We start from the raw sequence: 25,235 nt of genomic DNA on the forward strand, positions 1-25,235 counted from the left end.
AGAGAGAGCAGGAACACAAGCAGGGGGGTGGGAGAGGGAGAAACAGGCTTCCTGCCGGGCAGGGAGCCTGATGTGGGACTCGATCCCAGGACCCTGGGATCATGACCTGAGCCGAAGGCAGACGCTTAACGACTGAGCCACCCAGGCGCCCTCTCTCTCCCTTTTTTAAAAGATTTCATTTATTTATTTGTCAGAGAGAAAGAGAGAGCATAAGCAGGGAGAGCACCAGGCAGAAGGAGAAGCAGGCTCCCTGCTGAGCAAGGAGCCTGGTGCGGGACTCGATCCCAGGACCCTGGGATCATGACCTGAGCCGAAGGCAGACGCTTAACGACTGAGCCACCCAGGCGCCCTCTCTCTCTCTCTTTTTAAAGATTTTATTTATTTATTTGTCAGAGAGAAAGAGAGAGAGCACAAGCAGGGAGAGCACCAGGCAGAAGGAGAAGCAGGCTCCCTGCTGAGCAAGGAGCCTGGTGCGGGACTCGATCCCAGGACCCTGAGATCATGACCCAGCCGAAGGCAGACACTTAACCACGTGAGCCACCCAGGTGTCCTGCTCTTTCCCTCTTTAATTGAAAACATAGTAATAATAATAAAGAAAGTTAAAAAAAAATGGAAGTTAAACAATTATTTTCAGTGCCTGTATATCTCATTGTGTTGATTCATTTAACCCAAATAATCACTCCCTCTTTGGACATTATGCTCCCTCCCACCCCATAGCATTGCCCAATCCTAGGGGTGACTGTCATGGTATTGGTTAGTTCTTTCCTGATGATTTTTAGATAAATATTTTGGAGAGGGTACTATATGACGTTTTTTTCTTGATGTGTAGGGATATTGCTATATTCAAAGAAGAGTTGGCATCTGTATTTATTTTACCCCAACTTACAGATTAATTCAGTTGGTTGAAATTTGCCAACTTTAAGATAGTGTCAAGCGCTGAGAAGATGAATTTGGGGAGCACACATGCTAGTAAAGTTCATTTCTAGTTGGTAGGTGACTGGTTAAGGCCACGTTGAAACCTGAAGGTGCCAAGGAGTTAGGAGGTGTTCTGTGGAAATGGAAGGAGATGATCAATTCTGATCAACTAGGTTTCTGCTTCCTGTTTCCTTTGAAGAAAACTTTCTTTTTTAAAAAATAGAAAACTTTATTAAAACCTTGGAGAACTTGTGTTACACTGGCACACATTAGACATAGACTGCAGCGTTCCAGGGACCGGCCGGCGATGAAGCACTCCCAGAACACCAGATCACATAGGCACTCGAGTTCCCAGCCCTAACCACCTCAGGAGTGCTGTCCCAGAAGGAGGGGGCCACCAACTGTAATAGAAAATTTCCTTTAGGGAGGTGCCTGGTGGCTCAGTTGGTTAAGCGTCTCCCTTTGACTCAGGTCATGATCCCAATGTCCCGGGATCGAGCCCCACATCAGGCTCCCTGCTCAGCGGGGAGTCTGCTTCTCCCTCTGCCCTTCACCCTGCTCGTGCTCTCGCTTTTGCTCTTGCTGTCTCTGATAAATAAAATCTTAAAAAAAAGAAAAGAAAATTTCCTTTAGGAAAACTTGCTAGTAGAAATCTGTGCCTTAATCATATTAACAACTGATGAATGGACAGTGTATCCACTTCTTGGTTTATTGAGAGGGACACCTGTCTGCATGCCTCTGTGCACCAACACTGTACTAAGAGGTAAGGGACAAAAGGGAGGGAGCGAGATATAAAATTATTATCTGAGAATCCACTTTCCTTTTTTTTTTTTTTAAAGATTTTATTTATTTATTTGAGAGAGAGAGAGAATGAGAGACAGAGAGCATTAGCGGGAAGAAGGTCAGAGGGAGAAGCAGACTCCCTGGCGAGCAGGGAGCCCGATGCGGGACTCGATCCTGGGATCATGACCTGAGCCGAAGGCAGTCGCTTAACCAACTGAGCCACCCAGGCGCCCGAAAATCCACTTTCCTTTTCTTCCAATCGACAGTTGTCATGATGAACAAACTTAAATAACTGGGGAGGTTTACATAATTTAGAGAATGATCTTTTTGAATGTTTACATGTTTCATTGTGTTGATGTGCCTTCATTTAGCCTAAACGTCACCCCTGTGGGATGCTGATCCCACCCACCCCACCCCCGTCCCATAGCACCTGGTCCCAGGTGTGCTGTAGAAGAGGTGCTAGTTCTTGCCTGTTCCTCAGACGATTTGTACTTTCTCTTTAACCCTAGAGGTGGTTTTTTATTTTAGTTTATTTTTTTATTTTTTTAAAAGATTTTATTTATTTATTTGACAGAGAGAGAGATAGCGAGAGAGGGAACACAAGCAGGGGGAGTGGGAAAGGGAGAAACAGGCTTCCCGCCGAGCAGGGAGCCCGATGCGGGACTTGATCCCAGGACCCCGGGATCATGACCTGAGCGGAAGGTAGACGCTTAACGACTGAGCCACCCAGGCGCCCTTATTTTAGTTTTTAATCTAAGAATTCTGATCTCTTGGAGCCAGATGGTATTAGCCATGGAAATGTCCTAAAAGTGAGTAGATAGCAGGAGAGTGAGCTAAAGGATTATGACTTCCTCTCACTCTGAGTCATCAGTTACAGCTACTCAAGAGTAGACTGGTTTACCTTCTGTACAAAATTGCTTTTTTCTAAACTCCCTTTGCCAAAGGGAACAAATGATCGGCTCCAACAGATCAGTTGATAGAATTGTCTTTTATATTAAGTTGTGTTTTCCCCAAGTCAGAGTTTGTTAACCAGGGGAAAAAGAAGCACATCATCTGGACATTTTTTTAATTCTTTTCTCTCTCTCCTACTAGTATCAGTGCAGGAATGGCAAATTTTATTTGAAAAAATTTTATTTTTGTTAAAGATTTTATTTGACAGAGAGATACACAGTGAGAGAGGGAACACAAGTGGGAGAGGGAGAAGCAGGCTCCCCGCGGAGCAGGGAGCCGGATGTGGGGCTCAATCCCAGGACCCTGGGATCATGACCTGAGCTGAAGGCAGACGCTTAACGACTGAGCCACCCAGGTGCCCCTGTATTTTTTTTTTAAACTGCTAGTTTTTCTTAAATTATTTTAATTTGTGTATTAGTAAGGCCTTTTATTTATATAATTATATTTCTTTGTGTCCTTATGTTTTAGAAGTTTCCTATTAAAAAACATAGCTGGGGGTACCTGGGTGGCTCAGTCGGTTAAGCATCTGACTCTTGATTTCAGGTTAGGTCATGATATCAGGGTCATGAGATTGAGCCTTGCCTTGGGTTCCACATTGGGCATGGGGCCTGCTTATGGTTCTCTCTCTCACTTGCCCTCTGCGTCCTCCCACCTGTTCACTCATACTCTCTCTCTAAAAAAGTAAAAATAAACAGCTGCACCTTCTTGTTTTTAATCCATCCTGACAGTCTGCCTATATTTATTGTGATTACTTTTCTATATTCTTCTTCTTTTTTTTTTTTTTTTAGATTTTATTTATTTATTTGAGAGAGAGAATGAGAGACAGAGAGCGTGAGAGGGAGGAGGGTCAGAGGGAGAAGCAGACTCCCCGCCGAGCAGGGAGCCCGATGCGGGACTCGATCCGGGGACTCCAGGATCATGACCTGAGCCGAAGGCAGTCGCTCAACCAACTGAGCCACCCAGGCGCCCTTTTCTATATTCTTCTATATTCTAGTTTATGTTTTATATTTGTGCTGTTTTTTCTGAATTTCTCCTTTTGCCTTTTTTGGATTGACTTTGGTTTTTTGTTTTATTTTTCCCTCTGCTATGTTGGAAGTTACGTACTTACTGTAAGTATTCCTATAGTGGTTACCCCAGAAAACTTAAGTAGATTTAACTCTGTGAAGTTCAGAATTAATCAGTTTAATTCTGCTCCTGAATAAAATATTTAGAATAATCTAATTATGTTAAAGTCTTCTGGATTTACGTGCAATGTTGCCCAGTGCTTTGGTTCCTACTTGTTTAACCCTACAAAATTACACATTATTATTACAGCTGAATATAGCCAGTTCAGGTTTACTCATATTCCTTCTTGCATCTTGGGCCTTACTTCTGGTATTATTTTCCTTTTTTCTGAAATATCCTTTGGAAATTGTTTTATTGCTGGTCTAGGGTAGTAATCTCTCCCAATTTTTATTTTTTAAAAAATGTCTTTTCTGCCCTTTAAATTAACATGTATTGTTTTTAAAAATATTATTCTATTGATTTTGGGCTTCCATCATTGCTGTTTAGAAATCTGCTCTTAGGGGCACCTGGGTGGCTCAGTTGGTTAAGTGTCTGCCTTCAGCTCAGGTCATGATCAGGGATCGAGTCCTGCATCGGGCTCCCTGCTCACAGGGGAGTCTGCTTCTCCCTCTGTCCCTCCCCCTGCTCATGCTTGCTCGCTCTCTCTCAAATAAAATCTTAAGAAAAAAGTCAGCTGTTACTCTAATTGTTCTTTTACAAGTCTTTACATTTTTTTCTGCCTTGGGATTACCATGTATTTAAAGGTGTTTTTCTCCCCTGGTGTGTTTTCTGACTGGTGTGAGGTTGTTATCTCATTGTGGTTTTGATTTGTATTTCCCTGATGCCAAGTGATGTTGAGCACTTTTTCATGTGTCTGTTGGCCATTTGGATGTCTTCTTTGGAAAAATGTCTGTTCATGTCTTCTGCCCGTTTCTTGATTGGATTATTTGTTCTTTGAGTGTTGAGTTTGATAAATTCTTTATAGATTTTGGATACTAGCCCTTTAACTGATAAGACATTTGCAAATATCTTCTCCCATTCTGTCGGTTGTCTTTTGGTTTTGTTGACAGTTTCCTTTGCTGTGCAAAAGCTTTTTATCTTGATGAAGTCCCAATAGTTCATTTTGGCCTTGTTTCCTTTGCCTTTGGAGATGTGTCTAGCAAGAAGTTGCTGTGGCCGAGGTCACAGAGGTTGCTTCCTGTGTTCTCCTCTAGGATTTTGATGGATTCCTGTCTCACATTTACGTCTTTCAGTCATTTTGAGTCTATTTTTGTGTATGGTGTAAGGAAATGGTTCAGTTTCTTCCTTCTGCATGTGACTGTCCAATTTTCCCAACACTATTGTTGAAGAGACTGTCTTTTTTCCATTGGACATTCTTTACTGCTTCGTCAAAGATTAGTTGACCACAGAGTTGAGGGTACATTTTTGGGTTCTCTCTTCTGTTCCATTGATCTAGGTGTCTAAATTTTTTTTTTTAAGATTTTATTTATTTAATAGAGAGAGAGAAGCAGACTCCCTGAGTGGGAAGGCCAAGTGGGGCTCAATCCCAGGACCCCAAGATCATGACCTGAGCCGAAGGCAGATACTTAACCGACTGAGCCACCCAGCGACACCCTGTCCCCTTTTAATTTCTTACGATAAACTTCATATTGTACCTACCTCTCTGAGTCTGTGACTGATAATATCCAATATTTATAGTGTTTGACTCTGCAGTTTTCTGTTTCTTTCAACTCTCACTCATGATAACTTGTTATGTGTGTGTGCATTCCAGTTGTGAGCTCATGTTCCTCAGATATGCACCTGGGGGATTCTCTGAAACCTGTGTTCTGGTATGTTCCTTGGAGAGAATTTGCATTTGCCCTTGTGTACCTATGTGGCAGTACCATGCAGAACCACTCTGAGAGTGCTTTGAGGAGGTACAGTTGTGTCTGTGATAGGACTGTAGTCCCAAACTTGTGTGAGTATAGGGCTCTTGATAGGAATGCTCCAGGGAGATATTTTTAGTTATTTCCACTCTGCTCAGAGTCGAGGATGAGTTAGGCATGTGTCCCTGCCATCTCCATCAGCCTAATGGTATTTTTCCCCCTACTACATCCAGTCCAATTTAATCTCCACCCTGTTTGGTTCCTACATTTTATCTCTCTTCCCAGCCTCCTGTTCAAATGCCTGCTTCAGTGCTGGTTTATCTCGTTGGCTTTGAGCTTTCTTGGTATTTCTAGCCTTTAAGGATTTCTCCTCAAAGGCAGCCTGCATTTAATGGATTATTATTAGTATTTTTAAACTGATAGCTACCAATTTCAGGCCTTTCTAGACGTGTATTTTGGAATATTGTCAGAAACTGAAGCCTCCATCGATTTATGCAGGCATTTTCATCTTTCATGTCCAGCAGTACTGATGGAGAAGAGGTTACCCAACTGGGCACTCTCTGAGAAGGCCAGGGATTCCTTTAGACATAAAAATGTGTAAAATTTGCCTTAGAGATCACCCTTGACAGGAAGAGAGGGAGCAGTGATTTAAAAAAAAAAAAAAAAAAAAGAATAAAATACCTGTTTGAAACTCTAGATTTCAGGGTGCCTGGTGGCATAGTGCGTTAAGCGTCCAACTCTTGGTTTCAGCTCAGGTCATGATCTCAAGGTCATGAGATTGAGCCCCGATTCAGGCTCTGCGCTCAGCAGGGTCTGCTTGGGATTCTCTCTGCCTCTTCCCATGCCTCTGTATGCTGGCTCTCTCGCTCAAGTAAATAAATAAATCTTAAAAAAAAAAAAGAAAAGAAAACTCTAGATTTCTTTTTTGAGGGATTTTATGATGATTGTTTTGGCATGGTGATAGTAAAAAAGCTCAACACTTAATATTTATATATCTCTTATGTATTTCACTAATTTTCTAGTACTGTTAAGACTGCCATTTGATTGAAGGAGTGTGTGAAAATAGGTAATATAATGTTCCTTAAAAATACCAACTCTTTTTGGTTTGTAGAATGTATGAACTGGACTTTATATTGAGACATTTTCCTTTATAGCTTTATTTCTAGCATTGAAGTGTTTGTGGTTTTAATCAAATTGGTCTTACTGTTTTAAAACAGGCTCCAGGCATGGAAGAACTGATATGGGAACAGTACACTGTGACCCTTCAAAAGGTGAGTGCGGTACAGTTCATATACACTACAATTATGTCCTTGAATTTACAGGTCATGGGTCTTTCTCATTTTTGCCCAAACACAGTTATTCCCCCTTAAGGTGGATGACGCATTGTAGCTTGCAATAATTACTGCATTATCAAAGATTTGCATGTTATTTATATTTTTTGGTTAAGGTCTGTATAATAGAAAATTATAGAGGTTATTTAGTGTATTCACTTATCTCTAGACAGAATAGGCTGTGGAAAAAAGAGAGAAAAGGAGGGGAGAAATGGAAATAACTCATACTGTTTAAGGATGTTGAGGTAACTTCTACAACTTTTATAACTTTTTTTAAAAGATTTTTATTCATTTATTTGACAGAGAGCACACACAAGCAGGGCAAGCAGCAGGGAGAGGGAGAAGCAGGCTCCCCACTGAGCAGGGAGCCTGATGTGGGGCTTCATCCCAGGACCCTAGGATCATCACCTGAGCCGGCGGCAGACACTTAACCAACTGAGCCACCCAGGCCCCCCAGTTTTTTTTTTAAAGATTTTATTTATTCATTTGAGAGAGAGACAGAAAGCACGAGCAGGGGGGAGAGGCAGAGGGAGAGGGAGAAGCAGGCTCCGCACTGAGCAGAGAGCCTGATGTGGGTTCGATCCCAGGATTCCAGGATCATGAGCTGAGCTGAAGGCAGACACTTAACAATCTGAGCCACCCAGGCACCCCAGGTACCCCAGCTTTGATAATTTTAATTGTAACATATGAAGTCTAAACTAAATTTTAAAACATTGGTTTAGCAGTCAGGAGACATGGGTGTATTCCTTGTCCCACTCATGATTATATTAAGAGGTGCTGAGTTAATCAGATTTTAAAAAATCTTCCCCTCTTGCCCATGGTATTGAAAATAGAAGTAGTACCAGATATAAATGTATTTCACTTAATTTTTAAAGTTATTTCACAGGTATTGCTCCTCTTGATTAAATGAGGTAATACAAACAGCTTCTGGTACATGGAGTCCAGCACATAATGGTTGCTTAATACATGTTCTTTTCCTTTTTATTCTTCTGACAGCGGAGTTTGAGGTAGGCATGACAGGTGTTAGCCCCACTTGAAACAGGCATAGCCACGGAGAGTCTGTATGTGATCTGTGTGCAGCTGGGCTGACCTGAACAGTCCTGAGGTCTTATTCCTTCAGCTGCCCGGTCAGCATCTCTGTGACTTTTGTGGGCTCCGCTGGGATCTTAGCCCTGCTCTGAATCCCTCCAGGCTCTGGATTCTAAAGTTCCTCAGAGAGAGTTTTCCTTTGACCCATAGAACTGTGAACTTTTCAAACCCTGACTTCGGTGAAAAGTTAGTTCCTATATAAATGAATTAAATTAATCCCGGTAGAAAAAAACCCAGATCAGTGCTTAGGTGCCGAAACTTCTAGAGCAGTGACATAACACAATTTCTGCTGGTGAGTGGTTCCCCCCTTGAGTCTTAATTTTCAACTGTAGTCCTCTTCTGACTCTTCTCCACACCCTGCCTCCAGCATTTCACATGCCCCTTGAGTGGCAAAGGTGAGAGACATTTTAGGTCTAGTACAGAGGATGGAGCTACCTCTGCATAAAGCAGCCACCTAGGTGATAGTGCTGCCCCATCCAAAGCCATGTAATTAAGGGACAATCGGCTAGCCTGTTTGGTGTTGCTAACTGTTGGTCTCCAGTTGGCACAGTGGGTCCCATGTGGGAAGTTTTCCATGGAGGTGGGGGGAGGGGGGGAAACATGGACTTCCTTTTATTCTCTGAGTACGTATCTATAGTTATAATCACATATAGCCATATCATCTGGATGAAACCTTGGGAGCTTAGCTTTATTAAAGGTTTTATTTTTAAATAATCCCTGTACCCAACATGGGGCTCGAACTCACAACCCCGAGATCAAGATTCACATGCTCCACCAACTGAGCCAGCCAGGTGCCCCGGGAGCTTAGCTTTTTTAAATACTGAAATGAATTAGGGTTATGTATTATCTGGGTTCACTGTTTTACATTTCTAGACCAATCGTGATGTAATTAATCTGTATTTTCTGTCTTACATGTATGCAGGAAAGAGTTTAATGCTTTGATTTCTCATAAGGTCTTAAAAGTATGTTTATCTTCAGATTTTATTTTATCTTTAAAGTCCATTTATTTATTTATTTATTTATTTTTTGGTCACCCTATGTTAAAATGAAACCACCAGTTCACCTAACTTGGACGTTAAAGGTATACTTTACAAATAGGGTTTTAGCGCAGAAGCAGTTGTGACTGAAGCTGTTGCAGCCCAGGCCAGGATATGAGAACAGGTGTGACTGGCGTTTGAATAGCACATCCCTGTTTGGACAGAAGATGTCATTTCCCAACCCCTGCCAGCCTCTACTGAGACCTCCAGTCTATGCTATCAGTCTTTTATGGCTTTTCACAAGACTGTTTCTTTTAGATAAGGAATTTCCCTGTATAAACCTGTCAGCTAACCATGGTGGCTTTATTTTGTTTCTCATTTGTTTCTGGAAGCCCTCTGTTCCTGAGCTGTCTCTGGTTATTGGTTTGACCTTTATTTTATTGAGTGCTTGTAATAAATCCTGAAAGCCACTTATGAAAGGATTTTTATTTTTTAATTTTTCTCTTAACTCCAATGAACAGGATTCCAAAAGAGGATTTGGAATTGCAGTGTCTGGAGGCAGAGACAACCCCCACTTTGAAAATGGAGAAACGTCAATTGTCATTTCTGATGTGCTCCCGGGTGGGCCCGCTGATGGGCTGCTTCAGTGAGTGTCCTTGTGTCCCAGCCCCAGTCCCTGCCCGCCCCACTGGTTGGTTCTAGACAGGGTGCTTGGGGGGTGGGGGGTTTGCACTTAAAAAAAAAGAGCTTTTACATAAACTGAAAAGTTTTAGGGGAGTGGGGTGGGAGGATGGGGTAACTGGGTGATGAACATTAAGGAGGGCACATGATGTAATAAGCACTGGGTGTTATATAAGACTGATGAATCACTGAACTCTCTACCTCTGAAACTAATAATACACTATATGTTAATTAATTGAATTTAAATTAAAAAAAATCATTTAAAAAAAAAGTTTTCAAGCAAAAATTGAGACTGTAACACACCATGTTTTAACAACCCCAAACCTTTGGAAATACCCAAACTTTGGAGGGAGGGGAGCAGTCATTTCCACAGGGAAATAGTTATAACTATCATAGCTATCATTAATTTCTGATGTGAAGTACAAAATCAGCATGTTTTCCCTTTATCCCCAACACTTTATTTTACCTTATATTCATTCAGAATTTAATGAGGATACTTTGGCTTAATGATGATCTGATTTGTAAGAAGAATGTGGAAATTGGGAAAATTTAGTACATGAAAACAGGATTTTCCAATTTCTACCCTTCTGGTCTGAGGAGATTATGCCATTTTAAAAGATGCATATCTGAGTTCCCTTGGGATAATTTCTCAGGGCAGAATCTAAAATTAATTTTATGACTGCCTTGGCCAGAGAGCTTGAAAGTTTAGGTTCTGTTGGCATTCCATGTCTGTATGGTCATTTCTAAGTCAGCAGTCTTTCATACAGAGAGCAGTGTAGAATTAAAAAATAATATTTGGGATGAGATAAGTAAGGTTTTAATGACCTCAAAATTTCTTTAATAATCTGAGGCAAACTCCTGATCTCTTCCCCTCCCCTTAAAAACACAGGTGGGTATCAACCTGCTTTGGGGGCTATTTATAGACTTCCTGAAGCCCACCGTGCACCTTGCGTGGACAGGGAGGGCCTGATGCAGAAGTTCCTTTTGTGCCTAGATCTTGCCACTGCTCAGTGCCTCCTGGAGGAACCTATGGGTCATCCCCGGCTGGTTTCCAGTAGACAATGTCAAAAGTGGGCTAAGCCTTTCATGGGTTCCTTCCTAAGAAGGGCTTACAGTGAGTTGACTGATTAGACTCAGGAGTCATGACTCTGAGTCTTTGAAGCATTTGGGGTCAATTTGCTTCTTCTGTGTATTCCTAAATAAACAGTTTACAGTGAATAGATGGGAGTTTTTCACATCTTGTTTTTATTTTTTGTTTGCAGAGAAAACGACAGGGTGGTCATGGTTAATGGTACCCCCATGGAGGATGTGCTTCATTCATTTGCTGTTCAGCAGCTGAGAAAAAGTGGGAAGATCGCTGCCATTGTAAGCTCTGGGTTTGCTTTCAGCTTGCCTCAACAGCATCTTGTTTTTATGCTCAGAAGAAAATTACCACTTGCTTTTAAGCACTTGACAGAATTATATAATTTAGGGGCTGCTAATTTCTTATTTCCTCTACTTTGGGGTGACGTTATGAATGATATAAAGATGTAAGTAATTTCTCCCTGCCTTTTCCTCATCCTTCTCCTAACTTTCAATGACTCTCTTATCTCAGGAACCAGGCTAGACAATCAGAGAATTAACTAGATTGAGAACACTTGTAAAACAGCATTAATATAGAAAATAAATTTCAGCTCAAAAACCCATTTGTAAAGGCCCAAACAAGATCTGTCATGTCTCAGTGAACTAGACTGTCTTAGGAGATATTGGCAGTCTGTAGCATTCATTCATTTATTTGCTCACTCAATCATTCAGCAAACACTGGTTGAGAATCAGCTATGAGCCAGATGCTACCTGAGCCTGGAGCAGGGAGTGCTTACTCCAGCCGGGCAAATGGACACATGCAATGAAAATTGGAATACAGTATGTTTAAAGGCAGTGCTAGAGGGATGTACCGGGTATGTGGTATTTTTTTTTTTCAACTGTATATTATGAAATTTTCAAACAAAAAGAAAAGTTCAAAGATTAGTGTAATAAACAATGTATCTTGTACAGTGTTAATATTCTACCATCTTCACTTCATTTTTCTATGTATACATATTTTTAGTGAACCATTTGAAAGAAGGTTGCAGAGAGGACAGTGTCAATCCTACTTACTTCAGCATACATCTCCTAAATAAGGACATTCTTCTACATAACTATAACACTATCATCCTATCTAAGGAAATTAATAGTGACGTTAAAGTATCATCTAATATCCAGTCCAAAATCCCAAGACATGTTTGATAAAAGACTTTTCTTCCCTATCCAGGATCCAATCAGAGCTCAATCACTGCACTGGGTCCTTATCTCTTTAGTGCCTTTTTAATCTAAAGTGTCCTTCTTTCTTTTTTTTTTTTTTTTTTTATTAAAGACTTTTATTTATTTGTTTGACAGAGAGAGGCACAGCGAGAGAGGGAACACAAGCAGGGGGAGTGAGAGAGGGAGAAGCAGGCTTCCCACCGAGCAGGGAGCCCGATGTGGGACTTGATCCCAGGACCCTGGGATCATGACCTGAGCCGAAGGCAGATGCTTAACGACTGAGCCACCCAGGCGCCCCTAAAGTGTCCTTCTTTCTCCTTGCCTTCCCATGCGCACAGCCACCCCCAGACCCCCCACTTAAGGACATTGACTTTTGGATGAATCTAGGCAGTTGTATCTAGAATGTCTCAATTTCTGGATTTTTATAACATAGTGATTTAAAGTTCCTTGATGCTATTCACACTCTGAGTAGAAGGAGATTTTCCGAGGCACTGTGTTCAGAGTTATACTCATTGCCTTATACTCAACCCTGTGCGGTATTTTTTTTACCCGAGGAGCCGGAGGCTTAGTGAGTCCAGGGGGACAGAGATTTACTGAAAAGAGAATCAGGGCTGGGCTCTTAACCACCGCTTTTTTTCTATTTAATTGTCATTGTCCTGCATTCCCACTGTGTTTGGGGGACAGGTGGTCAAGAGGCCGCGGAAGGTCCAGCTGGCCCCACCCCAGGGCAGCCCACCCGCTGATGAGGATGACCGTGCTTTTGAGGTGACGGACGAGTTCGACGGCAGAAGTGCCCGCAGCGGGTACAGCGAGAGGAGCGGGCGCGGCAGTCACGGGGCGCGCAGCCGCAGCTGGGCGGACAGCCCGGAGAGGGGGCGTCCCCACGAGCGGGCGCGGAGCCGGGAGCGCGAGCGCAGCCGCGGCCGGAGCCTGGAGCGGGGCCTGGACGCCGACGGCCGCGGGCGGGCCCGAGAGCGCAGCCGCGGCCGGAGCACTGACCGGGCCTATGACCAGTATGACCAGGCCTACGACCGGGGCTATGACGGCGCCTACGACCGCACCTACAGCCCAGAGGCGGAGTACGGCCGCAGGGCCCAGCCCGATGCCCGCTACTCGGCGCCCCGGAGCCGCAGCCGCGAGCACCTGCACTCGCGCAGCCCCAGCCCTGAGCTGAGGCAGCGGCCGGACCACGCAGAAACCCCCGACTCGGACAGGCCCATTGGGGTCCTTCTGATGAAAAGCAAAGCGAATGAAGGTGGGCATGCTCGACGACAAGAGCACTGTTACAACGGCTAACTTCTTACGTGGCACTTAGGTGTGCCAAGCACTGATTGGCCCATTTCTTCCTCATGACCAGCATGGGGGAGTTTCTTATATCTTCGTTACATAGACAAGGAAAGTGAGGCACAGAAAAGTTCATTAACTTGCGCAAAGCTGTCACTACTGGCAGAGCCAGACCGCAGAAAGGTGGCTTTAAACTCCTAGGCCAGGGGTTCTCTACCTTGCCGTGAATGCAGATTCTCAGGCCCCAGCTCAGCCCCATGGAATGAGAAACCCTGCGGAGAGCCCCTGGAGTCTGTGTGTTAGCAAGCTGTCCTGGGGAGCCTGGTGTAGCTAAATGGTAAAACCACGGGAGTGGATAGGACTCTAGCTGCTCTTGAGTTTTTGCTCTGTGTCAGGCCTGTGCTGAATAAATACTCTCTTACTCCTCACCAGAAGCCTATGTGGTAGGTAGAAGACTTCCTTCCTGTTGTACAGTGGGGAGGACCATGGGGCAGAGAGGTTTGGGCCCACAGATGAGCTGGGCCCTCTCCCAGGCTGCCTGTCCCACACTGCATTCCTTGGAGCACTTGCACACCCTTCCTTTCATCCAAAAATCACTAAAGCCCTGTGTAGCAGCTAGAGAAGCCAGCAGTACCTGTAGTTTAGGTGACAATCTGAAACTCGGAGAAGGGAAGTGACTTGCCCACATCTTGAAGTCAGTGAGTACGTGGTGGAGCCAGAAGTCGAACTCCATCTCCTGGAAGTAGATACAGAAACAAGCAGGTGAATGAACAGGGCTTTAGAGCCATGCAGAGATACTCCTTGCATCACTTCTTGGTTCTGACTTTTTAAATTACTTGCAACGTATCTTTTCTCTCCTTTTGTTCTCTAATTCTCCTTCCAAGAGGAAAAGAGATGAAGAGCACTCCAGAAGGCAAAGGGAACTTCTTGCCCTTTAGGTTGGGAATTTGTATTTCAAATGGCCTGAGGAAAGGGTTTGTTTTGTTTTTACTTCTAGTGGAACACTAAGTCAAATTATAGAACTAGGTGTCCATTGCAATAGCTGAAGAATAACACAGGGTTGCGAGTAACAGGGTGAGCAGAGGCCAGTCCCAGAAAACAAAGGAGAAACGGAGATTGCACTATCTGTGAGTAATATGCGTCTTAGGAGGTTTAAGGATTCTGTAGAATCTATACAACCATTGATAATGACATACTAATTCATCAGCTCCCAAGAACTGTACAGTAGCAACCTCTCTGCTCCCAGACTGAAAGGGGGACTGGAGAGAAGTTTTGGGAATGACTTGGCATGAGACCTCCTTCAGAGAGGCCTGATGCACATTCTGTAGGACTTGCACCCCAGGTTTTTGAGTTACCCAAGGCAATGCTTTTCAAACTTTTCCTCCTCCCCTTCTCTTCCTCACCTCCTCCCCTTTTCCCTTCTTTCCCTCCTCCTCTCCTTCCACCACAGAAGACCCACATCTTGCACACAATCATGGATGCACCTCTGTATCAAAAACTTGAACAAGCCTTTCATGGAATAGTACTTATTCTCTGTGATGCATTCTGAGAGGTTCCGTTCCATTAAATTTTTAAAATCCTGTTCGTAACTAACTAAATTGATTTCAAGACTCACTAAGGAGCTGTAACCCAGAATTTGAAAAGATCTTGTCTGTCGTAAGAGAGAGCCCAAGTCATGCCTGGTCTTAGGAATACTACCAAGGATAAAAGGGGCTTATGTGCCTTTGCTGCGATAGCATTTTACTCCTCCTGGGTCATTTTGTTATTTAAACTTGGAATTCACTGGGGGAAAAAAAGGTCCATTTTTTTTTGTTAAAGATATTTTGCCACCGTTTGCTAGGATTCACAATAATTTAGCTATCACAGGCTACGGGTGCACAAAAATTAATCTTTAAAGAAATCTAGCCTACGCAAGACCTATATTTTTTCTCCATTTAAGAGATGCCCCAAATACACCAAAATAACCTATCTGCAACTGTACAGTAAGACTGCAGCTTTTTTTTTTTTTAAAGATTTTATTTATTTATTTGACCGAGAAGAGACACAGCGAGAGAGGGAACACAAGCAGGGGGAGTGGGAGAGGGAGAAGCAGGCTTCCTGTAGAGCAGGGAGCCCAATGTGGGACTCGATCCCAGGACCCTGGGATCATGACCTGAGCGGAAGGTAGACGCTTAACGACTGAGCCACCCAGGTGCCTAAGACTGCAGCTTTTAAGAGGATAGAGGGATTGTTGATACATGAGAAAGAAGTCATCACTCAAGCTGTCTCAGCCTCTGTTCTGGGCTGTGATGCTGTTTAACTAGTAAGGAATTGTCATCCATGAAGAAGATGCGGTCTTACCCTTCCTTATTCTTTCTTGTCAGCTTCCTAAAGGGGTGGGGGTGGACCTCAACACTTTTAATCGTTGCGGTAAGATCTGATGCTTACTGTAAAGCACTTGAAGTTTATTTCAGAGAACAAACTGGTGGTCTCCAGAGGGGAGGTGGGTGAGGGGATGGGTGAAATAGATGAAGGGGATCACTTATGGTGATGAGCACTGAGTCATGTATAAAATTGTTGAATCAGGGGCACCTGGGTGGCTCAGTAGGTTGAGCTTCCTTCCAACTCTTGGTTTCGGCTTAGGTCATGATTTCGCAGTCATGGGATTGAGGCCTGGATTGGGCTCTGTGCTCAGCGCAGTCTCCTTCAGATTCTCTCTCCCTCTCCCTCCTGCTCACTCTCTCTCTCAAATAAATTAATAAAAATAGAATCTTTAAATTGTTGTATCATTGGGGCGCCTGGGTGGCTCAGTCAGTTAAGCGTCTGCCTTCAGCTTAGGTCATGATCTAAGGATCCTGCGACTGAGCCCCACATCAGGCTCCCTGCCCAGCGGGGAGCCTGCTTTTCCCTCTGCCTCCCCTGCTTGTGCTCGTTCTCTCTCTAGCCCTCAAATAAATAAAAATCTTTCAAAAAAATAGTTTTATCATAATACTATATACCCGAAACTAATATAACATTGTATGTTAATTATACTTGAATAAAAAATGTATCTTTAAATCTACTTCATAACTTTTCTAAATGGTAGAAAGTTACTTTGTTTTGGAATTACAAGATTTTGAGCCCAGAACAATAATAATAAAATTTGAACGTGCCTCTTTTAAAACCTGCTAGGTTGTGGTAGCTTCCTAAAATAACCAAAATTTATCCTTTTAGATATTTTTACAAGTTTCATAAGTAAAATCAGAAGAGTCTGAATAGTATTTAAAATACTTTTAAATATGCATACTTAGTAAAATACAATGTGTTTTCTTTTGAGAGTAATTCGAAGTTCATAAACCCCCAGAATATGCTGGTTTTAGTTAAATACTTTATTGCTTTGCCTAGCTTACTAACCCTTTTCTTTTCTTTTTTCGGTGCCAAACCCCACATGTCTCAGTCGTTACACATGAAGGGAATACTACTGGCAGTGTCTTCCTGTATAGACAACAGGGTTGTCAGAACATGTTTACTGAGATGTACTGAATTGGTTTTTTTGTTCCCAGTTTAATGTTAAGTGTAGTGTTAATTTTAGAGCAGATTCATACAGCCTTCACCTAGTTTTTCCATTTGTTAACATTTTGCCACATTTGTCTTCTTTCTCCTTTTCCCCCCTTCCTCCTCTCTTCCTTTCTCACACTACTTCTATCTCTCAGTGGTTTTTTGGAACTGCTTGAAAGTAAGTTGCAAGGGTGGCCCTTTACCCCTAAATATTTCAGCAGGTATCTCCAGAGGATAAGAACATTCTCCTATATAATTGTAATGCCATTACCAGTTCTTAAGAAAATTAACATTAATACCCCTTTTAATATACTGTAGTATGGTTCATTTTGAACTTGCTTCAAAATAATGTAATCTAGGGGCTCCTGGGTGGTTCAGTTGTTAAGCATCTGCCTTCGGCTCAGGTCATGATCCCAGGGTCCTGGGATTGAGCCCCGCATCGGGCTCCCTGCTCCATGGGGAGCCTGCTTCTCCCTCTCCCACTCCCCCTGCTTGTGTTCCTTCTACCGCTGTGTCTCTCTCTGTCAAATAAATAAAATCTTAAAAAAAAATGTAATCTACCCCACCCCCACCTCTGTCCCATACTGGATCAAGTTCTAGTGAAGGTTCATGCATCACATTTGGTTTTTATATCTTTTTTAATCTAGAACAGTCCCTCTCTGTCTCTTGTTTTTTATGACACTGACTTTTTCAATGAGTCCAGGCTAGTTGTCCTACAGAGTGTCCCAAAGGCAAAATTAATCTTTCATAAATATTTTTAAATTCACCTAAAAACCAGACTAAGTGTTCTGCACAAGTGGATGAAATATGTGTATGGTTTGTCCCCTAGAGTACGGTCTTCGGCTTGGGAGTCAGATCTTCATAAAGGAAATGACCAGAACTGGTCTGGCAACTAAGGATGGCAACCTGCATGAAGGAGACATAATTCTCAAGGTGGGAGTACCAGGATAGAGAACAACTGAATTCCTGTTTGGCTTTCTAGTCCAAATTTCACATCTGAGTGCCGACACGATGAAGCTTTGTTGAGATGGGAGTCAATAGTAAGACAAAAGCTGGGAGGGGCCAGCAGGGTGAGATTTTTATCACAGAAACCAGACATGGAGATTTGTAATAGTGTAATTTCAGTTTAAAAAAAAAAAACTCAATGAATACCTTCTTCTTCCCTGTTTAAAGTTTAAGCTCCTATTCCCTAACTAAGGAAAGATGAGGGGGAGAGTTGGTAGTATATGAATGCTGAATGTTTAATAGTTTTATAAACCTCTCTAGTCAGGAAACATGTTCCAGTAGTAAACCAAACCATCGTCTTGAGCTTGGAAGTTAAATAAATTAGCAGAGTAACTTAAGTATACCACAGCTCTCTCATGCCTGTTATTTGGGATCCAGCGTGCAGGGTTATATTTAATTTGAAGGATAATTCATTTTTATTTAGTCAGTCATCTTAAAGCCCATATCTGAGTAGTTGAGCAAAAGCCTTTACACTTTTATTTTTTTTTTTTTTTTTTTTTTTTTTTTTTTTTTTTTTTTAAAGATTTTATTTATTTATTTGAGACAGAGAATGAGATAGAGCATGAGAGGGTCAGAGGGAGAAGCAGACTCCCCGCCGAGCAGGGAGCCCGATGCGGGACTCGATCCCGGGACTCCAGGATCATGACCTGAGCCGAAGGCAGTCGCTTAACCCACTGAGCCACCCAGGCGCCCCGCAAAAGCCTTTACACTTTTAGAAGGGGAAAATACAAACTTTCTATTTCACTGTGAGTAGTTGTATTGCGTGTAACATGACCGTTACTCATGAACACAGATAAATGGAACTGTAACTGAGAACATGTCTTTAACGGACGCTCGAAAACTGATAGAAAAGTCAAGAGGAAAACTCCAGCTAGTGGTGTTGAGAGACAGCAAGCAAACGCTCATCAACATCCCATCATTAGATGACAGCGACTCAGAAATAGAAGGTAAAGAAGGGGGAGGCTTTGAGCTTAGCTGGAAGCAAGGAAGGCTGTTGCTTTTGCATTCTCCACGCAGTTTAGCATAGCCATCTAGCTGGAAGATAAATTTCCAACAAAAGCTTCTCTTTTAAACTTTAATTCCAGTAAGTGGTGGTTATTTTCTTGTTAAAGTGTCTGTTGAAATTAGCTTTCCAGTATGACATTCGGGTACACTCATGAACTCCTCAGTGGACTCTGATTGAGGCCACTGAAAACAAAACTTATTAGAAAAAATGTATGTATAAGTGGTTCAAAGACCTAACCACATCCATTTGTAAATTGCTCATTCTTGAACTTTCTTGTAGATTTTTAAAAAGTTCATATGAATATTTCCAACAAAGAGAGGGTCATGGAAAATAGCTAAAATAGGTAGACACTATCGTAAAGAATCAATCAGAATGGCTGAATACTGTGGTATTCATTGATAAGCAATCTGTATCACCTCTTCTGTCTTAGGAAGCAATATTCATTTCTTGAATATGAATTATACATGGAGTAGCATTTTAACCATGTATAAATTACCAATAAAAGTAAGTAGGCATGAAAAAAAAATAGGCATGATACTTCCTAACTAATTACCTAGTACTGCCTTCATGCAGAAGAATTTAGAAAATATTAAGTTCTCAAGTTTGAAGACAGACGTGTTGATTTTTTAAAGAATTACTTTATAAAATCTTAAGACTTAGTTTAGCTCCCATTATATTAAAAGTCTAATCATTTGGTTACTGCTATGAGTGCAGTGCAGGAAAACAGAGCATGAGAAATAATCCCAACATGCTGGGTGCTTATAGGTTACTTCCTTGCTATTCCAAGTGTGGAGCTCAGCCCGCCAGCTGCATGAACATCCAGGAGCTTGCTGGAATCACAGAATTGCAGGCCCTGCCCCAGAACATCTACATTCTAATAAGATCCCAGGTGATTCATATGCACATTAAAGTTTGAGAAGCACTGTTCTGTGTGGTTAAAAATGAGTGTATACGTATATGATCCAGTAATTGAATTTTGATTCCTCAGTAGCAGCTTTGAAAGAAAGTGTAATGAAAGAGGAACGTAAAATTCTGAATTTGGCTTCCTCTTGATTCATTAAAGCCTTGCCCTTTAGAGGCTCAGATTTTCTTCAAGAGAAGACTGTTAGACTAATAGCACAGTTACTGCCTGCCTCTTTTCCATTTCCCATGTTGCCTTACCCAGAGAATAGTATCATTTCTGGTACAGGTCTTAAATATTTTAATAAGAAGTCTTTTCTTATTTTTGAAACCAGATATCTCAGAAATAGAGTCAAACCGATCATTTTCTCCAGAGGAGAGACGGCAGCAGTATTCCGATTATGACTATCATTCCTCAAATGAAAAGCTGAAGGAAAGGCCAAAGTAAGATGATGTATACTTCCCCTCACACGTGACACCGTGAGCATATACACATACATATTTGCAGTGACGTTAGGAGACATTAATGTGATGTGTGCTTAAGTTCAAGAGAGGACATGCAGAACAGATGGTCCAGAATGGGCGCCACACCCACCCCCTTCAAGTCCACGGGGGATATTGCAGCTGCGGTTGGCACAGAGAACAGCAAGGAACCCAGATGCCAAGAGGAACCACCAGGTGAGGGTCCTTTTAAATGTGTTCAAAAGTGTGCTCTTGGTAATTCCAGAGGGTGGCCAGAAGGAGAGAGAAATTTTAAAAAATCATTCTTATACATGGAAGACAACTCCAGTCTCTTTTAATACTGAAAAAACATAAAGAATAACAGCCCTTTCCATATGCCAACAGATTGATCCCATTTTGTTATATTTGATTAGTTATGGTCCTTGTGTCATCCCTGATCCCAACCCAAACTGCTCTGCTCATAACATTTCTGACAGCAAATGTGTGGGTTTCTCCCCTACTCAGCTACCAATTCTCAAATTCTCCAGACACCAACTGGTTGTCTTTTCTGTTCAGTTCTGGCACTCTCTACCCAGGATTAGTGCAGACCCCGCAGGTGAAGGATGCTTCCAGTAAGAACTCCAGTAAGTTGCTTCCACTTCAGACACCACTCCCAGTTCCCAGGTGCCACCTATACTTCTGTCCAGCCAGCTCTGAACAAAGGGATCCCACAACCCCCTCCTCACTCAGGTTTGGTAATTTGCTAGGTTGGCTCACAGAACTCAGGAAAGCCCTTTACTTACTATTACCAGTTCTTATAAAGGCTACAACTGAAGAACAGCCAAATGGAAGCAAGGTACAGGGCAAGGGGCACAGAGCTGCCATGTCTGAGAGGACATCTCCAGGCATGCCACACTTCCCAGTATCTCGATGAGTTCACCAATCCTGAAGCACTCCAAACTCCATAGTTTATGGATTTTATGGAGTCTCTGTCATGTTCGTGATCAATGATTACCTCAGTCTCCAACCCCTGTCCCCTCCCAGATGGTGGGGAGGTAGGCTGAAAGTTTCAAGCTTCTAATCATGGCTTGCTCTTTCTGGTGACCAGCCCCCATCCAAGGCTATCTAGGAGTTATCTCTCTGGATCAAGAGATGCTCTACGACCCAGGAAGTTCCAAGGGATGTAGCAGTTCTGTGTCAGGAATTGAAGACAGCAGAGAGCTGAAGATGCTCCTGGCACCCCTACCACTCCTGAAATTACAGGGATTTTAGGAGCTGTGTATCAGGAACTGGGGGCAGAGACCAAATATATCTATTTCCAATCCTGTCACAGTCACGTTTTCTCTTAATTGATTAGTTGAAGTCCTTTTGTCTCCTGCTTCTGATCTCCACCCCATCCCCCAGCCCTGCCCCCATCACCCTAAAATTACCATCATGATTTTACATGCTTAAATATTTGTTGATGGAAAAGACAAATTTATGTGTTTTTTAAGTTATAAAAATACTCTCTTCTTTTGCATGTGATTGTGCACCTTGCATTTTGGAAGTTTCATTTGTTACCCTGCTTATTTTGAGAAACCATTGGCACCTGCTAATGCCTCAACATTAAATTTCACGTTAAAGACTTATTTTTGTTGTTTGATATGATGGCTTATATGTAACATAAGGTACAGACTTCAATTTTGTGGATTTTATGATCTTTGTAGAGACAGACTCACTCCTGTTAATCCAGGTTGGTAATGATACATTTTTTTATCCACAGCTCCTCAACCAAAAGCAGCCCCAAGAACTTTTCTTCATCCTAGTCCTGAAGATGAAGCAATATATGGGTATGTATTTCAGTTTCACTCTCTTCCTTTCTCCTTCCTCACAACTCAGTCTCGTTAACTGAAATCCAGAAGAATGGTGTTTTTTAACTACAGATGATGATTTTGCATGTAATTAGCCACCTTTAACCTACCCCTATTGCTGGTGTTTACAAGAAAGAAATAACTTGTAGGAACGTAAAATGTGGAATTGGGGGAACTTTGTGATGTTAACTTTGAATGCTTGTCTACTTATCTGGCTACTTTTCCAGAATGTGATTCTGAGTATTTGAGTTCACCAGATCAGTAACTCCCATATAGGTGAAGTACGGCTTTACTACAGGGCCTCTGTAGGGGCTGCAGTATCCTGATGATCCTAGTGTGTGGAGGGAGGGGAGAAATGACACAGTGCTGTGCTCGGGATAATGAGAACCCCTGGTTCAGTGGTGGTCAAGAGCAGCAGCTCCTGGAGTAGGATCTGGTCTTGCTGAACCAAGGCTGTGGTGGCGGCAGGCTTTCCTTCGGAAGAATCCTGAACTGGGAGTCAGATGGCCCAACCCTGCCTTCTGTTTGCTTTCTGATCTTGAATGAGTTTATTTAAGCATCTGTATTTCTCCTTACTAACCAGTTAAGTGGGCCTACTGATATTCATCTCACAGTCCCCAAAAAGATAAAGAGCTAAAAAGGAGAGCTTTTTAACATGTGAATCTCTCTACAGCTAGAAGAAATTAAATCTTTCACTGCTAATGTTGGTTCCCTCTTACAAAGAAAAATCTCCCTTCTTTCTTTTCTAAAACTGAACTCATTGTAGTCCCAACACCAAAATGGTGAGGTTTAAGAAGGGAGACAGCGTGGGCCTCCGGCTGGCTGGTGGCAATGACGTTGGGATATTTGTGGCTGGCATTCAAGAGGGTACCTCAGCAGAACAAGAAGGCCTTCAAGAAGGGGACCAGATTCTGAAGGTAGGAAAGACCATCCCTGTTTCTAGACATTACTGGGAAGGAGTGGGGTTTTCTGGGGTCTTATGAAAGGGAAGAGGAAGTAGTCTAGCTTGTGAAAATAGACCAGTTGCAGGTTTGTTGATGCCATGTGCAAGGTCTGTTTCCCTCAAATGGGCCCTGTCTGCTCAGTCCTGGAACCCAAAACTCATCCCTGTGTCTGTTGGAATTTATAGTGTTCAAGACCCTTGCAAAGATTTTTATTAGTTGGCTTAACAAAAAAAAAATTGAGATTCTAACTTAAGGCCTGGGGGGAAGATCTCTCAAAAGGTCTTGCTAATGTTTGGTTTTTGTTGATTCCTTGTCTCGTTGTCACTCTTAAGGCCATGTGCTGTACTTGAACAGAGGTGGCTATTGGCTTAGATCTCTAGCCTTGAATCCTGCCCCAGCCTCTCATTAGTTCTGTGACCCTTGTTCAACCCTGAGACTCAGGTTTCTGTATCTGTTCAATGGGGATGAGAATACCTGCCTTGTAGGGGCCCTGGGAAGATTAGAATGGATAACATTCACAAGGCATTTAGCAAAGTTTCTGGCACAAAATAGGAAGGACAATGTCTTTTCTTCTCACCATTGGAAAGTAACAAGTTGCTGCCACTCAGTATGTTGTTTACATCTAAAATTGACCAGGAACAGTTAATCAGTTAATCAAATATTAAGGTTACTGTATGTATGTTTATATGAGAAATACATACTCCTTTAAGTATGTATGTTTATATAATCTATTGGTTTTGAAAAACAAACAGGGGCGCCTGGGTGGCTCAGTCAGTTGAGTGTCTGCCTTTGGCTCAGGTCATGATCTCAGGGTTCTTGGATTGAGCCCCTCCGTTGGGCTCCCTACTTAGCAGGGAGCCTGTTTCTCCCTCTCCCTCAGCCCCTCCACCCTCCTTGTGCTCTCTCTCTCTCTCTCTTGCTCTGTCTCAAATAACATCTTAACCATAAATAACTCAGCTTTGACATTTCATGAGATACATTGTCCATTGACTTCTGAATAAACGTTGAGAATGTCAAGTATCTTGTGATTATATAAAAATATAGACAGTTCCTAGGGAACCGTCTTTACTGGAATTTCTGCTTCTGTAAACTTGCATTTCTTACGAGTTATTAGGGGGTCTGGTAGAAGCATCTCAGTTCAAAGGAGAGGGGAGAAAAAAAGTTGCACAATTCCCAAGGAAGCAGGCAACAGAGCACAAAAATAGGTGGTCCTCTTCCTTCTTGGCTCTTGGCCTCATGGCAGTTCAGATTTCATTTCTGGAGCAGATGAAGGACAAAACTTGATCATGAGCTTTGCTGAAGCTTTCCAGTGATATTCTAGATCCTCTGGCTCTGGTCAGGGCCTTGAAGACTAAATATATCTGAGTGAACCTCGTGGTACCACATGATCCTAGGAAATACCATTTACCAAGTGCTACTGATAAGAATCCCATCAGAGTGCCAGCTCATACCAATTTACTCTTGAGCTGATGCCAAAGAAGAAAAAGCATTATTTTCTAACTAGTGTGGGGCCATAGGAAGTCAGGAATTTGGAAGCCTTTGCTCATGAAGGTTCAAGGATAAAATATTTTTGTATCCTGGGGGAAGAGAGATTTTCTGAATTTCCATGAAAAAAATAGTGACTTCACCTCTGGGCTTGACAGACTTCTCTGTAAGTTGTTAAAGATGGGGAGAGTCATTTTCATGGGTAAAAGTCACCGTATGCAACATTTATACTTACGAACGTGTCTTGTTTCCTGTTATTACCCTGGTGAAAGACCAGGAAAAAAATATGGGAACTGGCGCCCCCCTCCACCCATCCCATCTGAAAGTCAGACAAAAGATAGCTGGTTCTTGGGCGTAAATAAATTTTCTGTTAAAGGAGCCCTCAGTTCTACAAAGGGTCTAAAAAGATTGAGTTCGCCTACTGGGGCAGAGAAGCTGCTCTACAGTCAAAAGCTGTAGCTGATACCGAATCCTTTTCAGGATCACAGAAGACATGGCTAGCCCCTGTAGACTACTAAATAGATAATGAAAGAGGGTATTTTCTTGGAGAGGACTGTACAACCTAACCTTCCAGTATCAAAGTGCTGTCCTGGCCTTTTTAAAATTTTTTATTTATTTGACAGAGAGAGAGAGCAGGGGGAGTGGGAGAGGGAGAAGCAGGCCTCCCACGGAGCAGGGAGCCTGATGGGAGGCTCGATCCCAGGACCCCGGGACCACGACCTGAGCCGAAGGCAGACGCCTAATGACTGAGCCACCCAGGCGCCCCTGTCCTGGCCTTTTTTTTTTTTTAAAGATTTTATTCATTTATTTGATAGAGAGAGAGACAGCGAGAGAGGGAACACAAGCAGGGGGAGTGGGAGAGGGAGAAGCAGGCCTCCCGCTGAGCAG

At 42.6% G+C, this 25,235-nt stretch overlaps 1 protein-coding gene across 5 annotated transcripts in view; it reads left to right on the forward strand.

Annotated features, from left to right (window-relative positions):
• The window catches only part of TJP2 (tight junction protein 2), a 126,734-nt gene that overhangs the window by 80,104 nt on the left and 21,395 nt on the right, over positions 1-25,235 (forward strand). For all 5 annotated transcript variants that reach the window (XM_054509157.2, XM_045882226.3, XM_045882225.3 and 2 more), the window contains 10 exons: positions 6,776-6,829; positions 9,477-9,601; positions 10,899-11,001; positions 12,601-13,171; positions 17,546-17,649; positions 18,515-18,668; positions 19,963-20,071; positions 20,172-20,305; positions 21,831-21,897; positions 22,685-22,835. In XM_054509157.2, coding sequence (XP_054365132.2) covers positions 6,785-6,829; positions 9,477-9,601; positions 10,899-11,001; positions 12,601-13,171; positions 17,546-17,649; positions 18,515-18,668; positions 19,963-20,071; positions 20,172-20,305; positions 21,831-21,897; positions 22,685-22,835 — 1,563 coding nt within the window. In that variant the 5' untranslated portion in view covers positions 6,776-6,784. The remainder of the gene's footprint in view (positions 1-6,775; positions 6,830-9,476; positions 9,602-10,898; positions 11,002-12,600; positions 13,172-17,545; positions 17,650-18,514; positions 18,669-19,962; positions 20,072-20,171; positions 20,306-21,830; positions 21,898-22,684; positions 22,836-25,235) is intronic.

This window comes from Mirounga angustirostris, unplaced genomic scaffold, assembly GCF_029215605.1.
Source record: "Mirounga angustirostris isolate CCGP_5_RB_7025 unplaced genomic scaffold, mMirAng1.0.hap1 SCAF_15, whole genome shotgun sequence".
Taxonomy (NCBI): domain Eukaryota; kingdom Metazoa; phylum Chordata; class Mammalia; order Carnivora; family Phocidae; genus Mirounga; species Mirounga angustirostris.